General features: G+C 42.1%; 1 protein-coding gene across 7 annotated transcripts in view; it reads right to left on the bottom strand.

Moving 5' to 3' along the window:
* Positions 1 to 10,693: 10,693 nt before the first annotated feature.
* The window catches only part of LOC137323649 (RNA-binding motif, single-stranded-interacting protein 1-like), a 506,296-nt gene continuing 489,512 nt past the window's right edge, over positions 10,694 to 27,477 (bottom strand). For all 7 annotated transcript variants that reach the window (XM_067987386.1, XM_067987388.1, XM_067987384.1 and 4 more), the window contains 4 exons: positions 21,001 to 21,111; positions 16,831 to 16,911; positions 15,999 to 16,086; positions 10,694 to 13,298 (listed from right to left, as the gene is read on the bottom strand). In XM_067987386.1, the coding sequence (XP_067843487.1) occupies positions 16,006 to 16,086; positions 16,831 to 16,911; positions 21,001 to 21,111 (273 nt within the window). In that variant the 3' untranslated portion in view covers positions 10,694 to 13,298; positions 15,999 to 16,005. The remainder of the gene's footprint in view (positions 13,299 to 15,998; positions 16,087 to 16,830; positions 16,912 to 21,000; positions 21,112 to 27,477) is intronic.

Here is a 27,477-nt window from a genome sequence, read left to right as displayed (position 1 = left end):
GACAGTGAGTGTTGGAAAGCTACTTGACAATGGGGAGCATCACAGTTGAGTCCAGATATGCACACCTTTCAGCAGAGCTCACACGATAGCAATCAGGATTGGAAAGCTTGCTTTCCCCCTCAGTTATATCAAAGGAACTGTATCAACCCAACCGTTGTCTTGGCTGCGTTTGGGTAACAGCGCAAACAGGAATTAGCAAGGCTTAGTGCTACTCTAAACGTTGCCTTTACCAACTAGGTAGTGGGGAGGTTCCACTTAATAGTGTTCATAAGACATACAGGCTCCGTTTGCATAATAACATAAGAAATAGGAGCAGGGGTAAGCCATACGGCCCCTCAAGCCTGCTCTGCCATTCAGTGAGATCATGGCTGATCTTCGACCTCAACTCCACTTTCTCACCCGATCCCCAAATCCCTTGATTCCCCTAAAGTCCAAAAATCTATCTATCTCAGCCTTGAATATACTCAACGACTCAGCATCCACAGCCCTCTGGGGTAGAGAATTCCAAAGATTCACAACCCTTTGAGTGAAGAAATTCCTCCTCATCTCAGTTTTAAATGACTGGCCCCTTATCCTGAGACCATGCCCCCTAGTTCTAGACTCTCCAGCCCGGGGAAACAACCTCTGCTCTCGGCATCTGCTCTGTCAAGCCCCCTCAGAATCTTATGTTTCAATGGGATCACCTCTCATTCTTCTAAACTCCAGAGAATATAGGCCCATTTTACTCACTCTCTCATCACAGGACAACCCTCTTAATCCAGGTATTAATCTAGTGAACCTCCATTGGACCCCTTCTAAGGCAAGTATATCCTTCCTTAGAATAAGGAGACCAAAACTGTGCACAGTACTCCAGTGTGGTCTCACCATAGCTCTGTACAACTGTAGCAAGATTTCCCTACTCTTGTACACCAACCTCTTTGCAATAAAGGCCAACATGCCACTTGCCTTCCTAATTGCTTGCTGTACCTGCATGCTAACTTCCTGTGTTTCTTGTACAAGGATACCAGATCTCTCTGAACACCAATATTTAATAGTTTCTCACCATTTAAAAAATATTCTGCTTTTCTATTCTTCCTACCAAACTGAATAACCTCACATTTCCCCACATTATACACCATCTGCCACCTTCTTGCCCACTCACTTAGCCTGTCTATATTCTTTTGCAGACTCTTTGGGCCCGATTTTAGCACCCGGTCTCGGGTGCATTCTCGGCGGGGGGGGGGGCCTCTAAAATCCCGAAATTGAGGAGCGGGACTGGATCGCGCCTCGATCCTGCCCACTTCCGGGTTCCGCGCTGACGTGCTGGGGTGAGTGCGCAGCCCCCACTGGTGGGAATCCCGCAGGCAATTAAAGCCAGCGGGGTTCCACTTGAGTGTATTTATCTTGCTATTTCAGGTCATTAAATGACCTGATTGAGCTGTTTTTTTAACAAGTGTGGGATTTTACGGTGAAATGAGACTGTTTCCCATACTGGGGGAAACACTCACACTCACAACGGACGTGTTGCAGCCAGCAGCCCGTGGCAGCTGCCAAGGTGCATTCCACAGGTGGGGGGAGAGCCTTCACCAACGCAGGAGGACACTCCGTGACATTGGGCAACGCCTGCCCTCCACCACCCTCCTCCAAGCAAGAAGATTCACCGGCGTGGAAGTGCAACCCCTGTGCGAGGACACACTTTTCTACCATGCACAACCCCGCAGACCTACACCTGCCAGATGGGTGCTGCGTTGACATCCTCGGAGGACGAACAGCATGACCAGCCTCAGCAGCCTCGCAGTCCACGCCGTCTGCCTCAGAGACGTGCATCCCCACAACACGGTGCTGTGGCACATCCACCTGCACAGCAGGATGGTGGGCAACCGCAGAGAGAGATGCGTCGCAGGAGGCACTACCCTCCGCACAGGGTCCACAGACCGAGGCTCAGCTTCATGGACCTCTCTGAGCAGCAGTGCACACGTAGGCTCAGAGTCACTCGCCAGGTAGTCGCCGACATCTGCAGCCTCCTTAATGACGAGCTGCTCCCGGATGGACCAAGCAGCATCTTCTTACCCGTCGCCGTCAAAGTCACCACTGCCCTCAACTTCTTCGCCTCCGGATCCTTCCAGGGTGCCACGGGGGACATCACCGGGGTCTCTCAGTCGTCTGCACACAAGTGCATAAGGCAGGTCACCGATGGGTTGTTCCGCAGGGCCTCGACCGACATCAACTTCGCCATGGATGAGCGCAGCCAGACGGAGAGGGCGGTTGGATTCCATGATGTGGCTGGCTTCCCACGGGTGCAGGGTGTAATCGAATGCACCCACATAGCAATACGGGCACCTCCACATGAGCCAGGGCTGTTCATCAACAGGAAAGGGTATCACTCCATGAACGCCCAGCTCATTTGTGACCACCGCCAGAGATTCCTACACGTGTGCGCCAGATACCCTGGCAGCTGCCACGATGCCTTCGTCCTCAGGGAGTCCACCATCCCGCCCCTCTTCCACGCACCCAACACCGGCAACGGCTGGCTCCTCGGCGACAAGGGATATCCCCTGCACACGTGGCTTATGACACCTCTGAGGAACCCCATTACCGAGCCGCAGCATCGATATAACGACAGCCACATTGCTACCAGGTCTACAATTGAGCAGGCTATAGGGCTGCTCAAGATGCGCTTCAGGTGCCTTGATCGTTCCGGGGGGGGTGCTCCAATACACGCCACTCCGAGTGGGACAAATTATAGTTGTCTGCTGTGCCCTGCACAACATGGCACTACAGAGAGTGGTGCCACTGGAGGAGGCCCCATGCACACCCGCCACCCACATTGAGGACAACAATGAGGAGGAGGAGGAGGAGGAGGAGGAGGAAGAGTACGAGCGAGAGGAGGAGGAACGACCCATGGCCCGAACACCGGCTCACCTGCGTGCTCGTCAGGCCAGGGAGGCACTCATATGCCAACGGTTCTCCTAACATCACACTGTGTGAGGCGTTCACATGTCATTACGTGCACAGCCGAGGGTCCATACAGGCTCCCTCCACAGAAGAGTGGTGCCTGTACACCTGCACCCACTGTATTATGCCCAATGGGTGGGACGGGGTGGTCGTCGTCATGATGAGCCACACGGAAGCGACATATTGCACAAGCCGCAAAATTATGGACAAGAGGTGGCAGCATTGGTGAGAAAAAGTGACTTTATTTCGTGTTGCCATTCAAAGACTGGAAATAAAAAGATAACAAATAGACAAACACCCTGGTGCAATCCCTGTGTGCTCACAGAACTGTGGGTTTTCGTTTCCTGGTACCCCTACGTGGTGCTACCCCTGTGGCTCCAGCAGAGGTGGTGGCAGGTTGCTCCTGTTCATGCCCTGACCTGGTAGATGCTTTGGGCCGACGCCCCCTGGGTTTCGGTGCCCGTGAGGGCACCTCCACAGCCTTCCAGGCTGCAACCAGGGACATCCCCGGTGTCTCTCAGTCGTCTGCGCAGATGAGCCCTGCAAATACACCTACACCCACTCTGCAGTGACACACTGGGTGGCATCAGTGGTGGGTCCTCATAGGGATACCCAGGAGCGGGCATTATTGCAGAAACCGGACAGGATTCGCGAAGACATGGCAGTAGTGGAGCCAATATAATGTGTGATGTGAGTTGTTCATTAATTCAATAGAAGTAAGAACCATGACAAACCCTCAAACACCCTTGTGCATCCCCTTCATGCTCACGACACGTTTGCCTTACGCTGCCTACTGCACATATGTGATGCATGCCCTGTGGCTGCAGCACAGGTGGTGGCAGGTTGAGTGAGGCTGGCCGTGAGAGAGATGCACGAGAGGGTGAGTATGGGATAGAGCCATGAGATTGTATGAGGATTGGGTTGCGTGGTAGTGGCGGGATGAGTACTGGCGAGGTGAGTAGGTGCAGGTAAGATGAGGATGAGGTTTGAGTGGGTATGAGGGGTCATGTGACAGAGTAGTGTTGGCAGTGCCGAAGGAGATGTGGGGTGGGGGCGGTGATGTGGCAGGCGGAGTGTAGGGGAAAGACTACGTGTTCTCACTGTGGCTGACCTACTGAGGTCATTGGTGCGCCTCCTGCACTGTATGCAGGTGGGCGATATATTGGTGGCGCAGCTGACCCCCTCTGCCACCTCGAGCCAGGCCTTCTTGGTGGCAGAGGCAGGCCGCTTCCTCCCGGCCGCCGGGGGGAAGATCTCTGTCCTCCCCCTCCTCCTCACCCCATCTAATGATACCTGGGGTGAGGCATCATTAAACTGGGAGCAGCCTTCCCCCTGGGCTGCTCCATGCTGTAATTTTTTCTGTTTGTGGCAGCATCTGTCAGTGGAGGACTGCCCCTTTAAATAGAGCGCCTCCAGCTGACAGATCTTACTGCGCATGCGCAGCCCGCCCGACGCGCAGATCAGCGTCGGGGAACCCGGAGGAGCAGGTAAGTGGCTCCAATTAGTGTGTTGCCTGCTGCGATCGCGCGGACAACACACTAATTTCAACGCGCCCGCTGGCCTACCCGCCGGGAACCCGCACCCCTGGTAAAATCGGGCCCTTTGTGTCCTCACAGCTTACTTTCCCACCCACATTTGTATTGTCAGCAAACTTGGATACATTACCCTCGGTTCCTTCATCTAAGTCATTAATATAGATTGTAAATAGCTGAGGCCCAAGCACTGATCCTTGTGGCACCCCACTAGTTACAGCCTGCCAATCTGAAAATGACCCATTTATCCTACTCTGTTTACTGTCCATTAACCAATCCTCTATCCATGCTAATTATTACCCCCAAACCCATAAGCCCTTATCTTGCGTATCAACCTTTTATGTGGCACCATATCGAATGCCTTTTAGAAATCCAAATATACTACATCCACTGGTTCCCCTTTATCTACCCTGCTAATTGCAACCTCAAAGAACTCTAATAAATTTGTTAAACACAATTTCCCTTTCATAAAACCATGTTGACTCTGCCTAATCGTATTATGATTTTCTAAGTGCGCTGTTACCACTTCCTTAATAATGGATTTCAGCATTTTCCCGACGAAAGGAGAGAGAGAGAAAGCAGTGAACTACGAACTGGCCTGTAGTTCCATGTTTTCTCTCTCTCTCCTTTCTTGAATTGTGTTACATTTGCCACCTTCCAATCCGCTGGGACCATTCTAGAATCTAGGGAATTTTGGAATCCTACACACTGTTTTCCGTGTATTTTCATCATAGATTTAGGGCATGATTTTTTTTTGCTAGCAAAAGGGGGCATAAACCATCTCTGCTGGTTATATGTCTCAAAATCAAACTCACAAATTGTGCGTTTTGGCTTTTTGCACGGTCCACCCGCCAAGTCCCAAATAAGGTAATTACACTATATGTAATTGAGGGCCAGTGGCGCTGTATTCCTGAATCTCCTGGTTTTATGTTCACAGTGCACTCAGTGTAAGTTACACTGAGAAATATAAGGTGCAGCTGCAGTCAGGATGAGCTGAGACTGGCGGAAGTGAGGAGTCTTTGAGACTGAAGAGTGTGGAGATTTGACGAGAGATTTCTGTAGCTGGGAACTTTTTGGCAGCCTTGGATTCATTTTTCACTGTTTCTGGGAGTCTGAGACCACTGGGAAATTTTGACCCTTCCTCATCCCCAGTCATAGTGGGGGCTTTTCAGGATCAGCAATGACATTCCCTTTAGGCATACCATTGTAATGGAAAAGGAGCTGCAAAGAATAGAGGAAAAGAGTGTGAAGCAATAGTTAAGGAGGAGGCACCACCAGATATTACTCCTCCCATAGAATATACAGGCAACACGGGTCCAAGAGGACCTTAGTGGGTGGTGTATATTGGAAGAATGGGCTTCACCAAGAGGCAAGAGGGGAGTTCTGCACCTACTGCACAAGAACTTGCAGTCATATTCATTTGCCCAGTGTTCTGTTTATGGGTATGAAGGCAACGATCGCACTCAACATTTGTGACACAGGATCATTTTAGGCAGCCATGGGAGAATCTCTGAATATCAGCCAGGCTGCAGTATGGGTATGCATTCGCCAGGTGACTGACACACTTTAGAGCACAGCTGACCATCACAGCATGGCAGCAAAATAGGGCCATCCAGTTTTACAGCTTTGCTGGCCTTCCCATGGTCCAGGGTGTAATGAATGCCACCCACATTGCTTACAGACAATCTCCTCAACTTTTTAAAGAGGAAGGGCTTCCACTCCCTGAATATACAGATTGTGTGCGACAATATACAAAGCATCCTGCATGTCAATATCAGATATGCTGAAAGTTGTCAGAATGCAGTCATTCTTCAAAATTTGGCCCTCTCTGACCACTTCAGTGAAGAAAATCATGTTAGCATAGGCTTCTGGGTAACAGAGCCTACCTGCTGCTCCCATGGGTAATGCTCCACTCAGACTGGCCTGAACAGCAGCAGAGGAGTGCTACAATGGGGTACATGCCCCTACATGAGTGGTCATTCAGAGGCTATCAAGGCATTAAAAGGGCACTATCCCTCCTGAGACGGTTTGGAAGGACTCTGCAATATGCGCCAGCTCCTGTGTCATGCACAGTTATAGCCTATTGGCCTCTGCACAACCTCACCACACAAAAAGTCCTGGACTTGGACATTCCTGGGGAAGTGGCCCTAACTATTTTGCAGGCAGAAGTAGATGGAGGAGAGCATTATGATGACCGTTACTCACAAGACTCCTCATTGACTGCTGCACTAAAGTCTTCTCTTCGGTTTGACAGAAGTCTTAACTTCTATCTTTACTCCTTTTCACCTACCTTCAAATAAAGGGCCAATTCTTCAATCGAGTACCCATTCTAAGACATAACAGACATCAGACCTCTTTTCCTCAACATGACAATAATAATAATCATCACCTGATTAAGTCATCATGAAATAGGGGCATCCTTTCCTGTATGAGTCCAACCTCCATGAATCTCAAAGCATGACAGAAATGCATTCATTCTATTTTAAATACAACCAAGTTGAAAGTGAACAAATGCCAACCTACTCTTCCCTAACACCGTGCTTTCCCTGGGTGTCTAAAGGGGGATGAAATTGCTCTTGGGCAGTAGCACAAAACAGGTGATGGCGAATCAGCAGCCCGTTTTACACGGCACATGATTTCCATCAAAGTCAATGAAGATCAGTGGAGGCAGAAGCACAGACTGGTCCCTGGCTGTTTTTTAAGTGGGGGACTGCTGCAAATTCCAGTGCAGCTATCAAATACTCCATTGATGTCAGTTGCTGCATCGCTTTGGAGATTGACCTTAGAGCCTCCACGCTTGAACATCTTTTCAGGGGAGTACCCATGACTCCAAAGTCAGGGACAGCCTTCTCCGTTGAAGGTGGCACATCCTCAACCACTACCCCCTCCTCTGGCATCCTCATGGGCTGTGAATCACACACTCATTTACATTGTCTAATCCCTCCTACCCTTCCCCGGAGATGGTGTGCGGGGGTGAGATCGAAAGGGTTATTGCAGACGAGCACTTTAAGGTGGTCATTTCAAGTACTTATGGGTGAGCTTGAATCTGACATACTCGGTCTTCATCATCCTCCTCGCTTTTGTCATCCTCAATATCCACAAGGAAGTAGTTCCATCTCCCTTTGTCCTCCTCCTCCGTCCCTCATTGTTGTGGTGGATCTGCAGGACAGGATGGTACAAGCTAAAAATATGGGTTAACATTACCTTATTAGGAACAAGGAGACAGAAAAGAGGGTGGAAGGTGGTGGCTGTGTGGTGATTTACAGGGAGGCCGCAGCGAATATGTAGCTGTTTAGTCACTGACCTGGTGCTGGGACTATGCCCCCCATCTTGCCATCTCCCACGGCCAGAACACAGTGATTCCCCGTGAGCTCCACGGCCTGCTTCTTTTAGGTTGTGAGCTCTTTCAGGTCGGGGATGCCTCCTCTGCTAGCCTGCCTCACATGGGAATTGTGCAGCAGTTTGTCCTGCCACAAAATTGAGTGAATTAGGTGAAGGTTAGGAATTGAGGAATGTGTGCCAGGTGGCATGGGACACCTTAAGTAAGGTGTGGTGGTACCACCCTGGTAAAATGGAGGAAGGGATTTCAGGGTTGATCATGGAAGTAATTGCTGTTTGGGGAGCAGGGTAGCCATACTGTATGCTCCCAAGCTTTTGTCCCCTTGACCAGAGCGCATTGTGAATATCTGTGTAGCTGTTACTTTTAAAAAGTGAAGCGTGTGCTGGTGCCCTGGGATCCCAAGAAAGAAAAGGAAAAATGACTTATGTGTTACCTTGCTTGTCAGGACGGAGTCTAATTTGGAAGTAATGGTGTTCCCAAGTACCTGCTGCCCTTGTTTTTCTAGGTAGATAGTACATACTGCAGCCATGATAAGTCAGTGGAAAAGGTGGCTATTTAGGCTGGTGGATTTGTTGCCAATCAAGTGGACCACCTTGTCCCGGATGATGTCAAGCTCGGTATGACTCCAGCCACTAGGGAGTTTTCCCCCGATCCCCATTGACTGTAGTTTTACTAGGGCTCCTAGGTACCACACACAGTCGAATGCTGCCTTGATGTTAAGAGCAGTCACTCTCACCTCATTGGTGGAATTCAGTTCTCGTGTCCATGTTTGGATCAAGGCTGTAATGAGGTCTGGAGCCGAGTAGTCCTGGCGGAACCCAAACTGAGCATCGGTGAGCAGATTATTGGTGAGTAAGTGCCTCTTAATAGCATTGTTGATGACTCCTTCCATTATGTTGCTGATGATTGAAGACTGACAAATCCCCAGGACCTGATTGTTTCCACCTCAGGATTTTAAAGGAAGTGGGTGAGGAAATTGCAGATGCTTTAGCCATAATCTTCCAAAGTTCTCTTGATTCAGGAATTGTTCCTTTAGATTGGAAAACTGCAAATGCCACTCCATTATTTAAGGTGAGACAGAAACCAGGAAATTATAGACCTGTTAGTCTAACATTTGTTGTGGAGAAGTTATTGGAATCTATAATTAAGGACAGAATGACTAAGCACTTAGAGAAATTTGAGCTGATTAGAGAGAGCTAACATGGATTTATAAAGGGTAGGTCATGTCTGACGAAGCTAACTGATTTTTTTCAGGAAGTAAATAAAGTAGTAAACAAGGGAATGTCTACGGATGTAGTTTATATGGACTTCCTGAAGGCATTCGATAAGGTTTCACATGAGAGACTGTTAGCTAAAATTAAAGCTCATGGAATTGAAGGCAAATTATTGACCTGGTTAGGAGATTGATTAGGTAATAGAAGACAGAGAGTAGGGATAATGGATATGTACTCAAGTAGGAAGGACGTGACTAGTGGTGTCCCACAAGGATCTGTGCTGGGGCTTCAATTAGTCACGATATTTATTAATGACTTCAATAACACAATACAGAGCCATATATCCAAGTTTGCCGATGATGCAAAGATTGGCGGCTTAGTAAATAGTGTAGACGGGAGCATAAAATCACAAAGAGACATTGATAGATTAAGTGAGTGGGCAAAACTGTGAGATCATCCATTTTGGACCAAAAAAGGATAGATCCAAGTATTTTTTAAAATGGTGAATAGCTAGGAACAGTAGAAGTCCAAAGAGATTTAGGGATCCATGTACACAAATCACTAAAATATAGTAGTCAGGTACAAAAAATAATCAAAAAGGCTAATGGAATGTTAGCCTTCATAACTAAAGGGCTAGAATATAAAGGGGAGGAAGTTTTGCTACAGCTATACAAAGCCCTGGTTAGACAGTATCTAGATAACGGTGTACAGTTCTGGGCACCGCACCATAGAAAGGATATATTGGCCTTGGAAGGAGTCCAGCGCTGATTCACCAGAATGTTACCGGGAATCAAGGGTTAAATTATGAGGAGAGATTACATAAGCTAGGCTTGTATTCCCTGTATTATAGAAGGTTAAGGAGTGATTTGATTGAGGTTTTAGGATTTGAAAGGAATTAATAGGGTAGATAGAGAAACTTTTTCTACTGGTGGGGGAGTCTAGGGCAAGGGGACATAACCTTAAAATCAGAGCCAGGCTATTCAGGAGAGAAGTTAGGAAACACTTCTTCACACAAAGGGTGGTAGAAGTAAGGAACTTTCTCCCACAAAATATAGTAGATGCTAGCTCAATTAATAATTTTAAATCTGAGATCGATAGATATTTGCTAGCCAAGGGTATTAAGGGATATGGAGCCAAGGTGGGTAAATGGAGTTAGGATACAGATCAGCCATGATTTCATTGCAGAACAGGCTCGAGGGGCTGAATGTTACTATGATTTGGAGTAGGCCGATGGGGCTGTAATTGTCCAGGGTGGATTTTTCCTGTCCTTCGTGGACAGGACATACCTGAGCCATTTTTCACATTGTCGGGTAGATAACCATCAAGAAGTGGACATTTACCTGAGTCTACACATCCTGTTGCCAATGGTGTATGACAAGGTGCACCAGTGATTAAAGTGGTTTACTATTTTAATATGTGCCAAAATCTCATTGCTCTCTTTCAGAACATGCACTTATGCAGATTTTCAATGTAAACAGTTATCAGACTTTCCTAGATAATTTCTTATCTTATGGGAAAATATAAATAAACTGTTATATCCAATATAGCACAGCAAATATGAGAATGTCACAAAATGCACAAAAGTAAGAACTTCTGCACAACACTACTTGGATCAAAAGCCCATGAAGAGCAGAAATGAAAAGTAATCAGATTAATACAACTGTAAGATGAAGTATTTTCACTTGGTCTTTTTTTATTCAAAAGTTTTCCAAAAGAAAATGAACAGAAATACTAAGGTAACAATCTAAATTAATTTACAGTTCAAAAATGTTTTCTTGGCTTAAACAACACATCTTAGGAAACAAAACGACAGAATGAGTCATTTGGAACCGGACAAATAAGTTACCACTGGCAAGTTTGTGGCACGAGTAAAACAAAAATAAAAAATTAACTCTCTTGATCATATAGACATCTCTATGAAAATCTTTTTCAAACAATCTGTACAAAAGGTCTTTCTTCATAAATTAAGTTTCTTTATAATTTAATGGCTGTCTACAATGTGATGTTTTAGGTAACTGATCATTTCTTTATGTACAGAGGCTATTTTTTCCAAATCTTATCCAGATAACGAGTATGGCACTTAGTTCAGAAATTAACAGCAGCCAATTCCACACAGTTATATAGACCTCTCAGATTTCAGTCTTGAACAATACATAACAATCCAATATTTGTCTGTAGCTCTGATTCTGGCAATCATCCAAGTACATGGTAATGCTGCAATTTGCCTGGACTTTGACATAGCAGAAATATTCTAGGGAGTACTGATCAAGTAATACCACAACTGTTTTGCTTTTTAAAAGATGCATGTGTTGAGAATCCAACAAACACTATTTAAAAAAAAATCTCCTAAGCAGCAAATATTTTGAAACTATGAAATTTACTGATGGCATGAACTTAATACATTGACATATTATAATAATTCTGAAAAATAACTAAACACATGAAAAAATAACTTGTTTAGCCCTAGCTCCTGAGCTAGAGTGATTTGGTCTATTGAGGCAGGCAGGCCCAGCAACCTGACCCAGTACAACAGAAAACACAACCTTGAGGTAGATAACTGGTCAAGCAGCTGACCAGACAAATGCACAGTCTCCTGGAAGACGACCTATTTTATTTATTTTTAAATACAAAGTCATGAATAAATGAGGTGAGCTTTACTGGCTTGATGTGAAATAAAATTGATTCTATCAGATAAAGCTCCAAATAGTTATCAGTGATTTCATAGTTTCAAAATCATTTGTATTACCCTAGCACTTGTAGTGAAGATGATTATGAGGGTAATGAAAATTATATAAAGTGTGGCACTGCTTGGATCAAAACCTTCTTTCATGCTTCTTTGTGTCCCTACATTTAAAAAAATTAAATGCAAATGCATGTAAAAAGGCACATCTAATCCCAAACTGGTCCGGCACAAAATAAAGTAAGAAGAGTACAGAAGAAATTCTAGGCTGAGAGAAAACTTTTTTTTCCATTTGACTAGTTGCTAGCTCATAATTCTTTGGTAATATTAACTTTTAAAAGTGCCAAGTCTTTTTTTATATACCTAACAGAGAGCTAGTACCCATTCAAAGTTATGCCAATCTCAGCTTATTTTCAATGAACAAAACTTGTTTAGCTTTCATCTTTAATTGCCGTAATAGCAACTCATTTATTTGCTACCTTGTGAGCAATCATAAATCATCTTAGCTTTAACAACTCTTTTAAAACCTGCTAAAGCAGAGGAAAAACAACATTCTGTCATGACAGGCCCACCCACTCTTACCTCTTTTATCTACTCTAAGACTACAACATCTATTTATTTTGAAAAAAGCCAAAAGATTTTTTTCCTTTTCACTATATAGCAGAATTCCTAACTCATTTTTATTATCAGACGAATTTACAACCCAACCACCTTAAAAACACTTCCTTCTGTTAAAATTTCATCCAAGTCAGAAAATGTGTTTCACCCAACATGCCTTTTCCTCCTAAAATTTCTACTTCAATTATTACTTAGCTAAGAACAATGAAAATTATTAAAAACATCTACAATACATTAAAAAGGTGTGATCCACAACGAGTCAAATTAGGACTATCAACTCTATAAAAGTCTATTAATGCTAATTTACAAGGCATTGCTGAGCCATTTTGTATGGTCAAAGCACTATATCTTATAGAGGTCTTTAAAATGCTTCAAACAGCTACTGAAACAAGAGGTTTAAGGCAAATTGTAGTTTGAGGAAAAAAGAAAATCTAGATCACATCACTGTACCTCTAATAAAGTAGGCATCTAACAAAAAGACTCTATAAAAATGTAACACTTCACAACAACAACACTCACACAGCAAGCGTAGTACATCAGTGGAAGATATCTGTTCTAATTTGAAACTTCAGAAAAATTCTTAGTATATAATACAGAAGTAACATAAATCATATCAGAAGTCGTTAGCCTATGAAGACTAATCTGCCATGCACCTTGAATAATAAATTTCACTCTGTCAATCTGTGCATACAGAATATTTATGTTACTGTTTGAGACAAATTCTTAAAAATAAGCTTTCTTTCCTTACCAAAATAAACTTATTTCCCAGAGGTTTATTTACCCCTTGATGAATGTAAGCATTTATATGTACTTCACAGAACTTATACCAAAATAGTTTGTTTCAGTTGATTTTATTACAAATATTTTTTCAGAACCTGTGCAAAAGGTTGACAATTGTTAAAGCATATTAGATCAGAAGCCATGATTGTTTCAGTCCTTGAATGTTCTCCGCTAAGTGGGGAGGGGCCATCATTGCACATCTGAAATAGAAAAATGAGGAAGACAAGCTTTTACCAAGAAGGACATTTTCATTTGTGATGCTCATCTGTTTTTAAAAAATGTTTTTTTCTTCCCTAATTAACTTCTTTTCTTGACTGGTCCACTTTCCAGAGTGGACGAAAGAACATACAGACTCATACGGAGTGAATCAAGAAAGAAAAACTTGCATTTTATACAGCTCCTTTCACATCCTTCGGATATCTCAAAGTGCTTCAGTCAATTAATTACTTTTGTAATGTAGGCAAATGCAGTCCCACAAACAGCAATGAGATAAATGACATACAACAATGCAGCACTTCAGCAATAGAGTGTCTGCTCAGATTATGTGATCATATACTGGAGTGAGACTGGAACCCACGGCTTTATTACTCAGAAGTGAGAGTGCAACCACTGAGCCAAGGCTGAACACTCGCCGCCTCCCCACCCTTGCATTGTGGCCTCAGCAAATGAGATTCCCAAGTTAGTGTTGTAAACTCATGCACACTAGGAACTGCATTGAAGCTATCCAAATTCAAGTCACTTAACAGCCTTACAGCCAGCATAAGAACATAAGAAATAGGAGCAGGAGTAGGCCAATCGGCCCCTCGAACCTGCTCCGCCATTCAATAAGATCATGGCTGATCTGATCCTAACCTCAAATCTAAATTCATGTCCAATTTCCTGCCCGCTCCCCGTAACCCCTAATTCCCTTTACTTCTAGGAAACTGTCTATTTCTGTGTTAAATTTATTCAATGATGTAGCTTCCACAGCTTCCTAGGGCAGCAAATTCCACAGACCTACTACCCTCTGAGTGAAGAAGTTTCTCCTCATCTCAGTTTTGAAAGAGCAGCCCCTTATTCTAAGATTATGCCCCCTAGTTCTAGTTTCACCCATGCTTGGGAACATCCTTACCGCATCCACCCGATCAAGCCCCTTCACAATCTTATATGTTTCAATAAGATCGCCTCTCATTCTTCTGAACTCCAATGAGTAGAGTCCCAATCTACTCAACCTCTCCTCATATGTCCGCCCCCTCATTTCCGGGATTAACCGAGTGAACCTTCTTTGTACTGCCTCGAGAGCAAAGACCTTTGTTTCATTAAGTTTGGATCGGAATCATGTTCAGGTACCAAAGGCACAGAAGGTCATCCAAACCGCCCAGTTGGGACTCCTGCTCTCTGTGCGCCTTTGGTTATGTGCCTGAAAACTTGAAATGTTGATGGTTTCTCATCAGCTAACAGTACTGAGCCATGTTGACCAGAAAAGTCCCAGCTTTGATTCTTGGTCTATACTTAATTAACTAATCTTGATTGGAGTGGAGATGGAACAAAGTCATTCAGCCTCAGTGTTTCCAGGTCTGGGAGGGAAAATAAAATCAGGCTAAGGTCCAAATGCTAATTGCTATCTAGCGGCAGTACTGAAATGTGCACGTGTGGAAGTCAGTTGAGAGCCTCAACTGTGTTGCTACCCATAACAGACTAGCAATTAATTGTCTAGGCTCACATGAAGAATGGCCACTTGGTCATGGTACTGAAGAGCTGCTCGCATCCAGGGAATAGTATCCAGCATATGTAACACTGACTCTGACTTCTATTATGAGCATCAGCATAGTTATTGTGTGGCTACGGCAGTTGATGTGTGTAGTAAGCTAACATGGTATGATTTTCAGGGATTTTGTGCTTGGTGTTGGTGGGCAGGTCATGTGACGATCAGAAGAGTATGGTTTTGCACTTGTGAAAGAACATGTAAAAACACAGGCATACATTTTGCCCTGAAGGAATGTCGTCTGTGAGAATCAGGCCTTTGGTGTACAGGAAACCTGAAGGTGAAGGAGAAATGTTGTGTCCTGATTACTGAAATGTAATCATTAGTAAGATACACAATACAATAACGTGAAATAGATCATGCCTGATAAAAATTTCCAGGTTATAAAGTGATCTAATATTATAGAAAAATAAGCATCTTATTTTTGGGTAAATGTTAAATTGTATTTTATATAGTAATAACCAGTAAAAGAATAGAAATCCACAGGAATGTAAATAACTGATTGAACTACTTCTATTAAACTAAGCAGTACTGGCACATACACTGATGCACAGAGATCTGGTCATTCAGATCCTATTTCACAGAAGAACTGTGAGACTGCTGTAGTAATAAAACAAACATTGAAATGTAGATTTGGGCTTCGGCTTATTATCTGGCTGCAGATATATACATTGCGTAAAAATATGACCTGAATGAGCTCGTGCTCATTCAGTGTAACATTAACAAATTATTGTTTAAAACACAAATTACTCACTTAAATTGAAGTTGTACCTTTCTTCTGAGGAATTGTTGGATCCAAACATTTATGTCAAGAATTGATAGAATATTTGATTATAGTACCAAAATAGCCAGAGGAATGACCTTATTCATTTACCTTAAGACTTCAGGACGGTTCTAAAATCTATCATAAATACATGCATTAATAAACATTTCACATATTATCTTTTCAATGATTGCAATTATGCCATTCTAGTAACTGAACACATTTTGAAAATGCTACTAAAGATCTCAATTGATGATGATTCTGCTTTTAAATCAGCTTTAGTGCATAGACAGCTGGTTGCTGTCATTTTTGTCAATTTGACCTAAAAATCTTCACCAAAGGGATAATGCAGCTATAAATAAATCATCAACACTTGCAGTAATTAATAACTACCTGAGAATTACTTGCTTTGCTGATAGGAGTAGGGAGAGTGTTCAGTTGATGTTTCCACAGCAACTTGCTGCTGCTGACCACTGGGTTCCTGTGATATGAAATACAATCAATAAGGTACATCATAAGAATCTCACTGCAGTGAAGTCATGTGTCCTCAGAAAGTCACTTGTAGCTTCTCACAATTATCCATCTATTTGTAAAAATGGGTTAACAGCCAGCATTTATCAACATCTAACTGCACTAATCACAGATACGTGATCATTTTACTGCTGAGACAATAATACCAGAAAGGCAATACCGACAGGATAGTTTTCAAATTATAACATTCTATAAAACATGCTTTTTTAAATGGACAGAGTCTATATAAGTGTGTCAAACATTTCTGCCATTTCCATCAGTTATTAAGTTGAGACATGAATGTAACAAACATATTAAATGCTAAGTATAAAGCATAATACAATACCTATTTTACACTAAAATATCAATATGCATGCACATACATATTTAACCTAAAAATCAGAATCACTTTTTCTATACAAGAAGCCCTATTTCTGCATATCTAATAGCCAGATTATATATAAATTTCACTTTGTGCGGTTGAAAGTGTTGACAATGATACTTTATTTAGATTACAATAGTTATATCCCTCTACTTGAAAATATTTCTATTGACTTTGAGTGAGCATGGAAAGAGTAATTTGATCTTTTGAGAAATGGAAAGATCTGAATATACTTAATTGAGAACCCAATAAAAAAAGTTAAAAACAAAATTCTTGCTTCAATAACTGTTCACAATTGATGGATGTGTTATGCACACACACACACAAACTCACCTCCACTTGAACAGCAGCTGTTGGCACATGTGTGTACTGGGGGATATATGTTCCCTGCATAGCTGTAGCAGCAGGCATGTACTTTAAAATAAAACAAAAAAGAAATCAATATAAAAAGTCTTTGTTGCCCATAACCTCGCTGAATACACTAATAAATTATAATTGTGTGGTACAATCTAACCTTCATTCTAAGTGAAACTTAAAACAAACAAGTGTATTGAAATAATTTAATTCTGCAGCAATTCTAATTAATATTATGACAACATTTTTAAACTGACTAACATTTTCTATTCATAAATCACTTTACAAACAGAACTTCAAAATGTCTTGCATCTTTTAAAAATGCATATATATTTTTGTTCTCTACTCAATATATATTGTTCAACTGCAATTGTTCAAAGTTACCTATTACAATTAGAAAAGTTAATAAAGACAATTCTTGATCTGCTACTTTCTTTGAATAACTGTATGATGTGAGGGGGAACAGACTAGGCAAAACAAGATTTTCAAATAGCAAAGAAGGAGGGGAAAAATTGGGGTACTGGAAGTAGGAAGTTTAACAGACCAGCAAGATGGTAAATTAACACAAACAAAAGGGGCCATTGGATGGAGAGGGGGAAAGAATTTGACCAAATAAGGTGTCTTTATAGGAGTATTACAAATAAAATAGAGGGGCTGAAAGCACAATTTGGCAGGTACAGGAATAGATTTATTAAATGCATTCAAGTTTCCGAAAGCAACATTCCTAAAGCCAAGAAGGGAGCAGATGATACTTTATTTAGTTATAACTTTGAACGAAAAATAGTCACCAAGCTAGCAGTAAGGGAGGATCTTGGAAATAGTGGCTATAACATGATTAAGTTCACTATCAAGCTTGAAAGGGAGAAAGAAGGATCATAAGTCAAGGATTTGGACTTAAACAAGCAAATGTTGAGGAAGGAATTTAATAATAGGATTAGAGAAATTAGTTGTGAAATCTCCAGACCAATAATGGAATCTACAGACCAACAACGGATAATGAGTAGATTACAAAACAGTATCTACAGATGAAAGACAATAGAGTTACTTCTGATTTGATGGAACTATTGTCTGAGAGTAATTAGGACCAGCATTAAACGCAAGGGGATAGAAACCCATCCTGGGCGGTAGTACAAAACAGGCAATAGTGCATCGGCCGGCTGTTTTATACTGAAGTCATTTGAAAAGAAAATCGGGCGGAGTGTAAAACAGGTGGCTGATGTGCTAGCGGCTGTTTTGTGCTAATGCCCGAGACAAATTTATACCCTTAGAATGCTTATGTAGGGGTGAAATTCCAGGAATGATACAGAAAGAATTATTGAAAGCAGGAAAGTAACTAGGGTAAAGAGAGAATGTGGAAAGAAATAAATGCAGATGGTATAAGGGGTAATAGCAAATGTTTTTATAAGCACATCAAGTAACAGAGTGATACATGAGAAGATGGGGCCCATTAAAAACACATTTAAGTACAATATAAAGATAGTGGAGGTAAGGACATAGTGGAACGGCTAACTGAATATTTTGCTTTGGTCTTCAGAATGAAAAATAAGTGTACAATATCAGATGTAAAGAGAACATTAAAGATTAGCATAAGCAGAAAAATTGTAATGGGTAAACTAATAGGATTGAAGACAAATAACCAGCCAAGATGGTTTCCACCCAAAAGTATTATAAGAAATAAGCAAAGAAGCTGGAGATGCATTATTTATAATCTTTCCAAGCTTGATGGATTTGGGGATATTATCCGAGGATTGGAAAGTGGCAAATGTTACGTCATTATTCAAAAAGCGATGAAGACTTCATAAAATGTACACGTTTGAGAATTCTATTAAAAAAAAACACCAAAAAACAGAAGGGACATAACAAGTAACTACAGCTGAGTGATCAGTAGTAGGAAAATTGGTAGAATCTGTTACCAGAGACAAATTAAGTGATAATTTGGAAAAACGTAAGCTGATTAAGGGAGAGTCAGCATGACTTTGCCAAAAACAAATAGTGTTTACCTCACCTAGTAAGAGTTATGTGAGGTTTAAAAAAAGCAACAAACTTGCATTTGTACTGTGCTTTTCATGTCTTTATGATGTTCAAAGGAGCTTCACTGTGTATGAATGACCTTTGCCATTTGTCGCTGTTTTGATGCTGGCAAAAGAGATACCAATTTGGGTACAGCAGGATCTCATAGTAAATGTTAATTATTTTGTTGGTGTTGGTTAAGGGATAAATATTGACCAATGAAATGGGAAACTCTACTGCTTTTCTTTGATTAGTGCCATGGATCTTTAAAATCCAGCTGAGTAAGCAGATGGGGTCATGGTTTAACATTTCATCTGAAAGATAGGACCTCTGATATGCAGCAGGCACTCAGTACTGCATTGAAATGTCAGACTAGATTCCATACTCAAGTCCTGTAGTGGGGCTTGACCCCATGACTGTCTGACTCAGAAATGAGAGTGCTACCATTAATTTATTATTTGCGAATTTATAGTGATACAATATACATTGGGGGGAAAAAAAATCAAAAAACAAATTATAAAGTGGGGAGGTAAACTGTAAGTCAAAAATGTCTAAAGTGTCAAATATGTTGAGGGGCTTCAGTGGTCATCATACATGCTTTAGCTGTTCATTAGCCTTGGGGTTTGGAAAGTCCCCCTGGTAGACCAGCATGAAATGAGCAGCTGTTCAGTAGATGTGCGGTGTCCTCAACTGCACTGCAGCTACAAGAGGGCTGTTTGTGAATCCCCAGGTGTGGTCATTTGCTGTACACCTTACCACCCCACATCTAAAACGGTTAAGCTTGCACCAGAAATGGCGCGGTAACTCGAAGCCAGGCAGTTTCTCATGAGGCTGGGTGATGAGGAAGGAGTTTCTTACAGCTCTGTTAAGAACTCTTTCCTCATCACCCAGTCTGATGAGAGATTGCCTGGCTACGAGTTGCCATGCCATCTCTAATACAAGCTCAAAATGCTACCATTGAGCCAAGCTGATACTTGAGAGAATGAGAAATGCACATTATGTGCTTGCATTTTTAGAAAACATTTGATCAGGTTCCACACAAGACAGTACTGGCTAAAACTGGGATACGTGGAATTGGAGGCAGCATTGTGGCATCAATTGGAAATTGATTGGGAAGTCGGAGGTGGACAGTTGGGCTAAAGGGATGTTTTCCCATTAATAGTTGGTGACAAGTGGTGTCAAATATGTAATGTCCTGTGTTTGGGATGAGAAAGATGTATATCTAAATTTGTACATATTACTAATGTATGAGGTGCAATGAATTGTGAAGGAGAACACAAAATTGCAAAACAACATAGATAGATTAAATAAGTGGGTGGAAAAATGGTAAATGCAGTTTAATATAACAAAGTGTGAGGCAGTACACTTTGAAAGTAAGAATAACAGATCGAATAAATGGGGAAGCAACGCGAGGAAGTAGATGAACAAGAAGTAATGTGCGTCATTTTTGGGTGCCCCATCTGGGGAGGGAGAAAATGATGTTGGAGAAAATCTAACAATGATTCATCATAATAATAACTGGGAAAAACGAATTTAGCCATGATGAGAGACTGGATAAATTGAATTATATTTCCTAAATAGGAGGTTAAGGGATGATCTAATTGAGAGGTTTCAAATAATGAAGGAAATTAGCAAGGTAGATAGGGAACAACTCTTCTCTCCAATAAGGGAAATCAGGATAGGAGGACATAATCTTAAGAGTCAAGTTAATCAGGTTAGAAGTAAATCCAGAAAAAAAAACTTCAGCCAAAAGACGTATGAGGAATGTACTGTCCCATTAAGGCACAGAGGGACAATCACATGAAATGTCTTAAAGGGAGATAGAAAAAAAGAAACTGCATTTATAGATGGTGTTTGCTTGGGAAGTAAGGGCATTAAAAGATATGGAGAAAGAACAGGGAATTGGGATTAAAAAGATAAGGAGCTGAAATGGTTAATAAAATGGTGGAGCAGGTTTGATGAACCAAATGTCCTACTCCTGTTTCTATGACTTTTATTTCAGGATAGAAAAATACTGCAGTCCTGAAACGATTCCACTTTGCAGCTTTTCTGTCCAATGTTTATTTCTTTTAAGATCAGCTTCCTTCAGAGAAGCAGAGGTTAATAACTGGAATGACCCTGCTCTGGAACACCATGTACCGTTCCTGTGCTGCCTAATGAGAGGTGACTCATTTGCTGTGTCAGCGGGCTGATCATTGATGTAGGTTGCATTGACATAGGGTGATCCATAGATGGCGACATTACTGCTCCCTAAATGAAAGAGAAAAGCAATGTGTTAAGGACAATGATTTTTGGTTTGGTTATCATAAAAATAATTTGAAGAAATATTACAAGTATCACAGAAGTGACTAAACTAGTGCTCCGATGTTCTGATGATGACTAGTACAGGTAATGGCTCTGAACTTCCAATGAGGGGGCTTAAATTTGAATCTCAGCCCAAAATGACACTGGAACTCTTGCACACATAATGCAGTTGTTGGCCTTGTCAGTAGATTGAGTACTGCACAGATACAGATGATACACCACCTTACATAGAGTAACTTATCATAGAGTGACACTAACAGTGACATCAAGTTTACACCCCTAACCATTCCACCCGCCCAGATTTAAAGGGGGATAATGCAACAAAAATTGTTTGTCAAAGTTTTAACACAGTAATTTCATAAAATAACATGAAGGAATACCTAGAATACATTCAAGACACAATAATACTGTACTCATGAAATTTTTTTTCATTAAGAGTTTATGGTTCAAGTGGCTCAAAGAGTAGTGTGGGAGACAGGGGTTTCGATTCATGGGGCACTGGCACCAATACTGGGGAAAGAGGGAGCTGTTCCATTGGAGTGAGTTTCACTTAAACCGGGCTGGGACCAGTGTCCTGGCAAATTAAATAACTAGGGCGTAGATAGGGCTTTAAACTAAAAAGGGGGGGGGAGGGGTCAAGTGAGGGAAAAATTTAGAAATCAAAAGACAAAAGACAAGGCAACGGATCAGTGTAGTGATTTGGGTAAAGATAAACAGACTGTGGCAAGAAGGGATAAAGAGTTTAACGGTAATAGTGCATCAGCGAATAAGGTCAAAGCAGTGAAAAATGGTAAAAAGTTAAAATTAAAGGCTCTTTATCTGAATGCACAAAGCATTCATTACAAGATAGACGAATTAGTGGCACAAATAGAAATAAATGGGTTTGATCTAATCGCCATTACAGATACAAGGTGACCAAGGTTTGGAACTAAATATTCCAGGGTACTTGACGTTTCGAAAAAACAGGCAGAATGGAAAAGGAGGGGTGGTAGCCTTGATAATAAAGGATGACATAAGGGCAGTGGTGAGAAAGGATCTTGGCTCAGAGGATAAGGGAGTAGAATCAGTATGGGTGGAAATAAGAAATAACAAGGGGCAGAAAACATTGGTGGGAGTAGTTTATAGGCCCCCTAACAGTAGTTATACCTTTGGACAGAGTATTAATCAAGAAATAATAGGAGCTTGTAACAAAGCTAATGCAATAATCGTGAGGGTCTTTAATCTTCATATAGACTGGACGAATCAAATTGGCAAAGGCAGTCTGGAGGATGAGTTCATGGAATGTATTCGAGACAGTTTCCTGGTACAATACGTCATCGAACCAACCAGGGGACAGGCTATTTTAGATCTTGTCTTGTGTAATAAGGCAGGGTTAATTAGTAATCCCAAGTTATGATCTTCCAAAATTCCCTAGATTCTAGAACAGTCCCAGTGGATTGGAAGGTAGCAAATGTAACCCCGCTATTCAAGAAAGGAGGGAGAGAGAAAACAGGGAACTACAGGCCAGTTAGCCTGACATCAGACATCGGGAAAATGCTGGAGTCCATTATTAAGAAAGTGGTAACAGGGCACTTAGAAAATCATAATATGATTAGGCAGAGTCAACATAGTTTTATGAAAGGGAAATCGTGTTTGACAAATTTATTACGAGTTTTTTAAGGATGTAACTAGCAGTATTTAAAGGGGAACCAGTGGATATAGTATATTTGGATTTTCAAACGACATTTGATAAGGTGCCAAATAAAAGACTGTTACACAAGGGCTCATGGGGTTGGGGGTAATATATTAGCATGGATAGAGGATTCGTTAAAGGACAGAAAACAGAGAGTAGGGATAAACGGGTCATTCGCCGGTTTGTTTTTTATTCGTTCATAGGATGTGGGCGTTGCTGGCGAGGCCAGCATTTATTGCCCATCCCTAATTGCTCTTGAGAAGGTGGTGGTGAGCCGCCTTCTTGAACCACTGCAGTCCGTGTGGTGAAGGTTCTCCCACAGTGCTGTTAGGGAGTTCCAGGATTTTGACTCAGCGACGATGAAGGAACAGCGATATATTTCCAAGTCGGGATGGTGTGTGACTTGGAGGGGAACGTGCAGGTGGTGTTGTTCCCATGTGCCTGCTGTCCTTGTCCTTCTAGGAGGTAGAGGTCGCGGGTTTGGGAGATGCTGTCGAAGAAGCCTTGGCGAGTTGCTACAGTGCATTCTGTGGATGGTACACACTGCAGCCAGTGGTGAAGGGACTGAACGTTTAGGGTGGTGGATGGGGTGCCAATCAAGCGGGCTGCTTTGTCCTGGATGGTGCCAAGCTTCTTGAGTGTTGCTGGAGCTGCACTCATCCAAGCAAGTGCAGAGTATTCCATCATACTCCTGACTTGTGCCTTGTAGATGGTGGAAAGGCTTTGGGGAGTCAGGAGGTGAGTCACTCGCCGCAGAACACCCAGCCTCTGACCTGCTCTTGTAGCCACAGTATTTATGTGGCTGGTCCAGTTAAGTTTCTGTCAATGGTGACCCCCAGGATGTTGACGGTGGGGGATTCGGCGATGGTAATGCCGTTGAATGTCAAGGGGAGGTGATTAGACTCTCTCTTGTTGGAGATGGTCACCGCCTGGCACTTGTCTGGCACGAATGTTACTTGCCACTTATCAGCCCAAGCCTGGATGTTGTCCAGGTCTTGCTGCATGCAGGCATGGACTGCTTCATTATCTCAGGGATTGCGAATGGAACTGAACACTGTGCAATCATCAGCGAACATCCCCATTTCTGACCTTATGATGGAGGGAAGGTCATTGATGAAGCGGCTGAAGATGGTTGGGCCTACATGAAGTATAATATGGGGAAATGTGAGGTTATTTACTTTGGTAAGAAGAATAGAAACACAGAATTCCTTTAAATGGTGAGAAACTGTTAAATGTGGGTGTTCAGCGAGATCTGAGTGTCCTCGTACAAGAAACACAAAAAGTTAGCATGCAGGTACAGCAAGCAATTAGGAAGGCAAATGGCATGTTGGTCTTTATTGGAAGGGGGTTGGAGTATAAGAGTAAGGAAGTCTTACTACAATTGTATAGGGCTTTGGTGAGACCTCACATGGAGTTCTGTGTATAGTTTTGATCTGCTTATCTAAGGAAGCATATACTTGCCTTAAAGGGAGTGCAACGAAGGTTCACTAGATTTGATTCCTGGGATGAGAGGGTTGTCCTATGAGGAGAGATTGAGTAGAATGGGCCTATATTATCTGGAGTTTAGAAGAATGAGAGGTGATCTCATTGAAACATACAAGTTTCTGAGGAGGCTTGACAGGATAGATGCTGAGCTATTGTTTCCCCTGGCTAGAGAGTCTAGAACTAGGGGGCATAATCGCACGATATGGGGTCGGCCATTCCAGACTGAGATGAGGAGGAATGTCTTCACACAGAGGGTTGTGAATCTTTGGAATTCTCTACCCCAGAGGGCTGTGAATGCTGAGTCATTGAATATATTCAAGGCTGAGATGGATAGATTTTTGGACTCTAGGGTAATCAAGGGATATGGGGATTGAGCGGGAAAGTGGAGTTGAGGTCGAAGATCAGCCATGACCTACTGAATGGCGCAGCAGGCTTGAGGGGCCATATGGCCTACTCCTGCTCCTATTTATTATGTTAAGAACATAAGAAATAGGGGCAGGCTTGGGCCAAACGGCCCCTGAAGCCTGCTCTGCCATTCAATAAGATGATAACTGATCTTCTACCTCAACTGCACTTTCCTGCCCAATCCCCATGTCCCTTGATTCCCCTAGTGACCAAAAATCTAACGATCTTAGTCTTGACTATACTGAACGACTGAGTATCTACAGCCCTCTGGCTTGGAGAATTCTGAAGATTCACAAGAACTTCCTCCTCATCTCAGTCCAAAATGGCCGACCCCTTATCCTGAGACTATGCCCCCTAGTTCTAGACTCTCTAGCCAGGGGAAACAGCCTCTCAGCATCTACCCTGTCAAGCCCACTAAGAATTTTATATCTTTCAATGATATCACCTCTCATTCTTCTAAACTCCAGAGCACATAGGCCCATTCTACTCAATCTCTCCTGATAGGACAATCCTCTCATCCCAGGAATCAATCCTTCCTTGCACCCCCCTCTGAGGCAAGTATATCCTTCCTTAGGTAAGGAGACCAAAATTGTACACAGTACTCTAGGTGTGGTCTCACCTGAGCTCTATATAATTGCAGCAAGCCTCCTTACTGTTATACTCCAACCTCCGTGCAATAAGGGCTAACACAGCATTTGCTTTCCTAATTGTTTGCTGCACTTGCACATTAACTTTCTGTGATTCATGTACAAGGACACCCAATGCTTCTGAATACCAACATTTACTAGTCTCTCACCTTTTAAAAAAATTCTGCTTTTCTAGTGTTCCTACCAAAGTGGATAATTTCACATTTCTCCACATTATACTTCATCTGCCACCTTCTTGCCCAATCACTTAACCTGTCTACATCCCTTTGTAGCCTGTTTGAATTATCCTCACAGCTTACTTTCCCACTAGCTTGGTATCATCTGCAAACTTGGATACATTACACTCGGTCCCCTCATCTAAGTCATTAATATAGATTGTAAACAGCTGACGCCCAAGCACTGATCCTTGTGACACCTCACTAGTTACAACTGTCAACCCGAAAATGACCCGTTTATTCCTACTCTCTGTTTTCTGTCCGTTAACCAATCCTTAATCCATGCAAATATATTACCCCCAATCTAATGAGCCCTAATCTGTTGCAACAACCACTTGTTTAGCACCTGATTGAATGCCTTTTGAAAATCCAAATATACTACATCCACTGGTCCTCCCTTATCTACCCTGCTAGTTACACCCTCAAAAATGATTTCCCTTTCATAAAACGATGTTGACTCTGCCTAATCATATTATGATTTTCTAAGTGCCCTGTCACTATGTCCTTAGTAATATTTTCTTGCATTTTCCCTACTACTCATGTCATGCTAACTGGCCTATCGTTCCCTGTTTTCTCTCTCCCTCCTTTATTGAATAGCAGGGTTACATTTGCTACCTTCCAATCCACTGGGACCGTTCTAGAATCTAGGGAATTCTGGAAGTTCTCAACCAATGCATCCACTATCTCTGCAGCCACTTCTTAAAACCCTAGGATGTCGGCCATCAGGTCCAGGGGTTTGTCGGCTTTTAGTCCCATTAATTTCTCCACTACTTTTTCTTTACTAATATTAATTACTTTATGCTCCTCACTCTCATTAGACCTTTGGTTCCCCACTATTTCCGGTATTTTTTTTATGTCTTCTACTGTGAAGACAGATGCAAAATATTTGTTTAATTTTTTTATTCATTCATGGGATGTGGGTGTTGCCAGCAAGGCCAGCATTTATTGCCCATCCCAATGTCTCTGCCATTTCCTTATTCCCCATTATAATTTTGCCTGTCTCTGCCACTAAGGGATCCACATTTACTTTTGCTAATCTTCCTTTTTACATACTTGTAGAAGCTCTGACAATCTGTTTTTATATTTCTTGCTAGTTTACTCCCATTCAATTTTCTCCCTCTTGATCAATTTTCTGGTCATCCTTTGCTGATTTCTGAAACCCTCCCAATCCTCAGGCTTACTACTCTTTGGGCAACATTGTAAGCCTCTTCGTTTAATATAATACTATCTTTAACTTCTCTTTTTAGCCGTGGTTGGATCACTTTTCCCGTGGAGTTTTTATTCCTCAAGGGAATCTATGTTCATTGAGAATTATGAATTATTTCTTTAAATGTTAGCCATTGCTTATCTATCGTCATATATTTTAATCTGATTTCCCAATTTACCTCAGCCAACTCGCCCCTCATACCTACGTGATTGGCTTTGTTTAAATTTAAGACCCTAATTTCGAACTTAACATCACTCTCAAACTCAATATGAAATTCTATCATATTATGATCACTCTTCCCCAGAGGATCATTAACTATAATATTACTAATTAACCCTGTCCCATTACACAATATTAGTTCTAAAATAGCCTGTTCCCTGATTGGTTCCTCAACATATTGTTCTAGAAAACTGTCTCGAATGCATTCCATGAACTTGTCCTCCAAACTACTTTTGCCAGTTTGGTTTGCCCAGTCTATATAAAGATTAAAGTCCCCCATGTTTATTGCATTACCCGTGTTACATGCTCCACTAATTTCCTGATTTATACTCTGTCCAACACTGTAACTACTGTTAGGGGGCCCATAAACTACTACCATGTTTTCTGCTCCTTGTTATTTCTTAGCTCCATCCATACTGATTCTACATCCTGATTTTCTGAGCCGTTCTGCCAACCCAAAAA

This window comes from Heptranchias perlo, chromosome 7, assembly GCF_035084215.1.
Source record: "Heptranchias perlo isolate sHepPer1 chromosome 7, sHepPer1.hap1, whole genome shotgun sequence".
NCBI lineage: Eukaryota > Metazoa > Chordata > Chondrichthyes > Hexanchiformes > Hexanchidae > Heptranchias > Heptranchias perlo.
The sequence above is the reverse complement of the archived record's forward strand: the minus strand, read 5'-3'. Positions and strand labels throughout refer to the sequence as shown.